General features: G+C 31.8%; 1 protein-coding gene across 3 annotated transcripts; it reads left to right on the top strand.

Annotated features, from left to right (window-relative positions):
- The first annotated feature begins 1,459 nt into the window (after nucleotides 1-1,459).
- Nucleotides 1,460-5,622, top strand: LOC100806771 (serine/threonine-protein kinase SRK2E). 3 transcript variants are annotated; one of them, XM_006574954.4, is made up of 10 exons: nucleotides 1,460-1,834; nucleotides 1,940-2,085; nucleotides 2,773-2,847; nucleotides 2,927-3,028; nucleotides 3,107-3,160; nucleotides 3,273-3,365; nucleotides 3,586-3,678; nucleotides 4,311-4,415; nucleotides 4,497-4,595; nucleotides 5,062-5,619. In XM_006574954.4, exons 2-10 carry the CDS (start codon nucleotides 1,942-1,944, stop codon nucleotides 5,341-5,343), a joined length of 1,047 nt encoding a protein of 348 aa, XP_006575017.1. In that variant the 5' UTR covers nucleotides 1,460-1,834; nucleotides 1,940-1,941; the 3' UTR covers nucleotides 5,344-5,619. The 3 variants fall into 3 exon arrangements, with proteins under 3 accessions (XP_006575017.1, XP_003518861.1, XP_014622471.1); XM_003518813.5 differs by having other exon boundaries at nucleotides 1,460-2,085; nucleotides 5,062-5,618; XM_014766985.3 differs by lacking the exons at nucleotides 1,460-1,834; nucleotides 1,940-2,085 and adding an exon at nucleotides 2,453-2,655 and having other exon boundaries at nucleotides 5,062-5,622.
- Nucleotides 5,623-6,878: the final 1,256 nt, after the last annotated feature.

Genomic DNA, 6,878 nt, shown 5'->3' on the forward strand with positions numbered 1-6,878 from the left:
AATAATGGGAACTAACCTAGGAATAAATCATGGGTCGTAGCTGAAACAAAATAGAAATCAAAAGGTAAAAAAAATAATCAAGAAAACGTTTAATAAGAGAATAGAGACAGTAGGTGAAAGAAAACAATGAATAGGACAACGTTCTAAGTTCTAACCATGGAAGGAAAAAACAATCTTTACAGTTAAAAATTTAACTGCATCAAATATAGTTTGGGGAAAAAAAATCTTAATCTTATATATATATATATATATATCGTTTTATCATAAAAAAGAAAGTGATTCAAGATTGAAATGTTTACAATTGAAAACAACAGTATTGAATCATGATCCCCAAAGGAAAAAGTTTTCCACGGAAATACTAGACATCAATCTTAATATCTAAAATTTTATATTTACCTTAAGCTTTTTTTTTTAATTATTATTATTATTTTAGTTTTGAGGAGGGCCTAAGGCTTGAAAACAACAAAATTAAGAACGCACAACCCGGCCTGGAAGGGATGGAGGTGAACTTAGAAAACAGAAGGTGTATTTAGCAAGAGCCTAAGTTGTTGGTTTTCGCAGTCCTGAACCATTATCGTATTGGTCCAAGATGTGATGCTAACCCAAAACCCACAGTGTGGAAGCTGTTGGCTGGATCTGACCCGAGAATAAACTAACCAAGTTTTATTTTTAAGTAAATGATATTTTTGTCCCTGAAATTGAATGTATAAATTCGTCATAATTTAGTCCTGAATTTATTTTCTCTGTCGTCAATATTTTTTTTTTCTTTTAAAAATTTACTTCATGTAATTGTATAAATTTTATTTTTATTTTTGGTCTTTTTAACTTATGATTTTTTACCTTATTTTATTTTATTTTAGATTTATTATTTAGAATAAAAATTAATATTAGTAAATATTTTTAATTTTCTTAACTAATTTATAAAATTTTAGTTTTGAAATTTCATTTAACATTTTATTTTTAGTTAGTTTATCCCTAAAAATTAAAGATAATACCAGAATATTTATAACAAATATATGATTGCTTTTATCTTAACTAGACTCCCTTAGTCATAGATAGATACTAAATTGAAGTAAACATCCACAATAAAATGAATCAAGGATTTGTCATTTTCTTTGAAGCAATCACCTTTTCTCATGCTTATTTTCACCACCCTAGCGGAAATCAACCTCAAAAAAGGTGAAAACGAAAACTCCATGCATGCTCACTCACACCCCGCAACTTCTTTCCCCCTCTCATCCCTTCTTTATTCTCAGTGTGCCATTAACTCTTCCAACTAAATGCAAGCGGCCACATCATTCTGTGCGTATAGATAAATTGATGTTGAGTTATTCTAACTTAATTAAAAGTCTAAAAGTTTAAATCTTAATATACAAGTTAAATATTGAAAAGAATAATTTCGTTACTTATAATAATCTTATCTAACTCGAAACAAATTAATCATTACTAAAAATCTGTATCACCCTTCATGAATCTAGGGTTCTTTTTAGTAACATGCATACCAAAGAAGTAAAACCTTCGGAGGACCAAACACAAAGACAGCACGCAACATAAGCATCTAGAGAGAGAGAGTTCACGAGTGTAACACCACCAATTTGCAACTGGAATCGAACTACTACTACTACTACTTACATGGCACATATCCAACTCATCAGAAAATAATACCACCAAAAACTCATTTTGGTTGGTGACCCTTCACGGGGTGGAACCATTCTGGTCTCTTTCTTTACCCACCAACTCCAAATCCAGTGGTCCACGCCGGACCACGTCAATCCAAACCGGAGTTTCGGTGTTGTCTTTCTGCTTTTGCTTTTTCTTTTGGAATGATAATAATGTGAGAGTTCAGCTTGTTGTTTGGGTGCTGCAAAAACGGTTTTTTTTTCGTCTTATTTTTTTTATCAAGCAAAAGGATCAGTGTCTGATATGAGTGTTGGGCCAGGAATGGATTTGCCGATCATGCATGACAGTGATCGCTATGAGTTTGTGCGTGACATTGGTTCTGGGAATTTCGGTGTGGCCAGGCTTATGAGGGACAAACATACTGAGGAACTTGTTGCTGTTAAGTATATTGAGAGAGGTGAAAAGGTTTGTCTTCTGAATTCTTTAGCCTTTTTTGGGGGTACTTTAAAGTGCATATATATCAACCAACCAACATGGTTTGGTTTAGCGGAAGAGACTAGTCTATCAGAATATGACAAACCAAGTTTCGAATTCTTGTTTGGGGAAATGTCCACATTTAGTGTTTAACTGTATCTCAAACATAATTTGAAACCAAAAAAAATAGAAGTGCAAAACAATCAAGTTTATGCTTGTATGTGGAGGAAAGTTGGGAACTGAGTGAGTAAGTAGTTTGGTCCTCAAGGGTGTTATAGGCATTTTGATCAGCTGAGTTTCTTTGCAATTGTTTTTCTTAGAATTTATATTTTAATTGTTTTCATTAAATTAAATTCCATTTCAAGGAGCACTTGTTTTGGTTAACTAAGCTTCTTTACTTGTAGTTGCTTTCATAGAATTCATGTTTCTGGTGGTGGTTGTGTGACCTTCTCTTGCTAGCATTTCTTTTCCTGCTGTATGTCTTGGGTGGACTTTGTTTCCTTGAGAAAAATACCTGATGTTTTTGTTCTTTTCTGGTTACTAACACATGATGATCGAAGGGTAACTTTTGTTTGTTATGTTCTCTACTTCTCCTCAATGCTAAATTGTAGACAATGGCTGTGTTGGTAAAATTGCAATGGTAAACCTGACGGGAGAATCATGCTCATTTGTTAACAGATAGATGAAAATGTACAAAGGGAAATTATAAATCACAGATCACTGAGGCATCCCAATATTGTCAGGTTCAAGGAGGTGTGTAAACTTTTAATGTCTTATCCTATTTCTTCCTATCTTAGAAATATTGTTTAGTCCTTTTCTGTTGCGACTTTAGGTTATATTGACACCAACACATTTGGCAATTGTGATGGAATATGCTTCTGGAGGAGAGCTATTTGAGAGAATATGCAATGCAGGGAGGTTCAGTGAGGATGAGGTTCTTATCTGTTGCATTCATTCATTTGTGTAATGCTGCTGCATATGCCTTTTATGTCTGTTTTTTTTTATGCTGCAGGCGCGCTTCTTCTTCCAACAACTTATATCAGGAGTTAGCTACTGTCATGCAATGGTACATGAATTCAACACATGTAGTCTTTACTTTTACCAGTTATTTGCTTCCCAGAAGAAAGAAAGCATGAGATGTCTGACTTGAATTTCTATATTTGTCTTCTTTAATGAAGCAAGTATGCCATCGCGACTTGAAGTTGGAAAACACATTGTTGGATGGTAGTCCTGCTCCTCGTTTGAAGATTTGTGATTTTGGCTATTCAAAGGTATAGTTCATTCTTGATATTGCTTTTTATTTAATGAGACCTTCAGGTATATAGTATCTGCATTCCAGGTTGTGGCGCTCAAATTTCAACTGGTAATTGTTTAGAAAGTTTATGAATTTGTAGGTTTCTCCATGTCCAAGATCAAGCAAATTTTTTTATCTGAAATTTGTAGATAACGGATTAGTTTGCAATACCTATGCACCTTGATTGTATTTTTCAGTCTTCAGTGCTACATTCACAACCAAAATCTACAGTTGGTACCCCTGCATATATCGCTCCAGAAGTTTTGCTTAAGAAGGAATATGATGGCAAGGTATGTAACTTCTATCACTTGGAATTCATCTAACTGAAGAGACTTTGATAATTTCTCTTAAGATGTTCTTTATTTTGCTTATGTGTTTTTATAGATTATGCTTATGTTCATAAGCTTATAAAGACCTTTGTTTCCATTTTGCTTATGACTTTCGGTTTATAAGTTGGTATGTGAGACCACAATGATATGTAATTGGCTCCACTACTTTTAGACACTCTACTAGCTTTAGTACCAAGAGAGTTCTAGTTACTAGGTGTGTCTTTTGATTATAACTTTATGCATGTGTGTGACACCAACCAAGAAAAAGTAATAAATAAATTATAAAGTTGTGATTGTACAAAATTAATCTTAAATCATTATTAGTTCAATTCTAGATTTTGTAGTTCATCATTAATATATTATATAAGAGATATAAGTAGAAACTAATAATTAATATTCCATTAAAAAATTAAAATGACAATTATTTTGAAATATTTTTTTTCTTACACAGACATTTATAATGGGACGAGGAAGTATTATGTTTCATTTATGGGTAGTAGAATGAAAGGTTGTGATTACTGTTATGCATGCATGGTCTAGAATTCAGCTAGCTTTTTATCTGTTGCTAATGTTTACACTCAATTATGACTCAGATAGCAGATGTGTGGTCTTGTGGGGTGACCTTATATGTCATGTTGGTTGGTGCATATCCTTTTGAGGATCCAGAGGAACCTAAAAATTTCCGCAAGACAATACATGTAACTAATTGCACCTTTTTTTCAATCAGTGTGTTACTTTGATTGAATTAGTTTTCCTAAACTGATGCATGCTTGTTGCAGAGGATTTTGAATGTTCAGTACTCAATTCCTGACTATGTTCATATATCTTCCGAGTGCCGTCATCTGATATCAAGGATTTTTGTTGCTGATCCTGCAAAGGTCAGTTTTTTTTTAAAATATATATATTTGCTGAAACTTAGATACCTTTTATTATACTATTTGGAGAGTTGAAGTGAAATGGATGCTAAATGAGTTTAAAAGACATACACTATTAATATAAAAAAAATTACACTATCAACCACTTAAAAATAATCTTTGATATAACTTTTAAAATAGTTATTATAAAAGTTAATAAATTTATCATATACAACAGTTTACGATACACTATTAGTACATATAATCTCTTTAGACTCAAATATAAGCAAAATTAACTAAATAAGTTGAAAGCAGTTAAAATTTATTTATACTTGAGTCCATCATATACTAATTTTTGTATATAATTAAGTCTAGAGGTTATTCATTCTAATCATGTGCAATTATATTACTTGCTTATCCTCCTTTTATTTGTGTGAAGGATGATGACATTGACATTTAACTTTAGAAACTAATACTGCTTTTAAAACAGAGAATCTCTATTCCTGAGATCAGAAACCATGAGTGGTTTTTGAAGAACCTTCAAAGTGATCTCATGGATGGGAATACTAACAACAACCAGTTTGAGGAGCCTGATCAACCAATGCAAAGCATAGAAGAAATCATGCAGATAATTAAGGAGGCTACAATTCCTGCAGCTGGATCTCAGTCTCTCAACCATGATCTTACTGGTAGCTTGGATATTGATGATGACATGGATTCGGATCCTGACCTTGACTTAGATAGCAGTGGAGAAATTGTGTATGCTATGTAAGCTGGTGGAAGACCATTGAGCTGAATTTGGGGGGTCAATATTAATGTTATGCCCTGGATTGCTTAGTGTGTGGAATTTTCCATATGCTGGGAGAGAATTCATCCAACATGTATTTAAGTTGTATTTGTGATCTTACATGATTACGTGCTTCTTTGTATAATTGTATTGATAGTTATGTTATTTTTATATACCATATGCATTGGTCTTCTTTGGCTTTCCCCCTTCCCTCAAAATTTCATGTAGTTTTTTTTTTGGCTGATTTAAGTACTGCGGATGGAAAAGATTTTGTCGAGGGAAATAAATTTTCACTTCAGAAATCTTTACGTCTCGAAAGAAATTAGTCTCTAACTATTAGTTGAAAAATATCTTTCTATTTTATACACACAAGAAAAAAAATAATGTTTTTCAATCAAAATTGAAGTTTTAACTTTATAATCTATATGCAAACATTTATTATGTAATTTATAAAGTGAAACTTAAACTTTAATTGAAGAACAACATTAAAGGAATTGCATTTAAGCTTTGTTCTTTGCTTATATAGTTTCCTTTCCCCATTTCAAGACATATCAAGTGAGAATGTCTGAAATAAAAACATGATCAAACTTTGGATAATAAAATGACAGAGGTAAGAGTTTTGAAATGTAAAATGCACAAACTCTCAAGTGGCTAGCTTTATTCCTTTCTGAAATATGAAGATTAGCTATCTAAATTCTGCATTATTGATTTACCTTACCTAGATCCTGATATGTAAAGAATAAAAGGAGCCTATGCTGAATTTTAAGTCTAATCAATCTAATTAAATGATAAAATCATGTTTGTTGTGTGTATTTATATTTTCCTAGATAAAATGTATATTTCTCCACACGAGAATCATCCGAGATAATGCTATCAATTGATGGGAGAGGACAAAGAGAAGTATAGCAACCAATTTGTTTTGTGCAGTGCCCCGTGGAATCATTCTCATAGGCAATCCGTGAAAACTGACTTTCTCTCCTACTACCACAAAACAAAAAGGGACACAATCAAAATTTAAAAGATAGAAAGCTTGATCTGCTTTCTCTCTTCTTTTTTTTATTTTGCTTGGGGGCCATGTTCTATGCCTTTGCCATTTTAGCTGTAGTTGTCCTGGATGAAATCAAGTGGAGTGGAGAGCCTCTCCTCTTTTTGTTTGCATTGTTTATCTAGAGTCTCTTTTTGAGAAAATCTTTTTCTTTTGTTTAATTTTTTTACATGAGACAATCATTTTTGTTTGCATTGTTTATCTAGAGTCTTTTTTTGAGAAAATCTTTTTCTTTTGTTTAATTTTTTTACATGAGACAATCATTTTTGAGACGAATAAAATGAATGAAAAGTTCTTACTCCAACTATTTAATGCAACTATTTTTTATTACTTATTTTTTTCTTTTAATTAAAAAAAATGTTATCCTATTAAATGTTTACATAAAAAATGATGAATTTTTTATATTGTTTTAACTATTTCTTATAAATATATTTAAAAATAACAAAGGTATTTTTTTCTCAAAATAAGTGTTAAA

Source organism: Glycine max, chromosome 2 (assembly GCF_000004515.6).
Source record: "Glycine max cultivar Williams 82 chromosome 2, Glycine_max_v4.0, whole genome shotgun sequence".
NCBI classification, from domain to species: domain Eukaryota; kingdom Viridiplantae; phylum Streptophyta; class Magnoliopsida; order Fabales; family Fabaceae; genus Glycine; species Glycine max.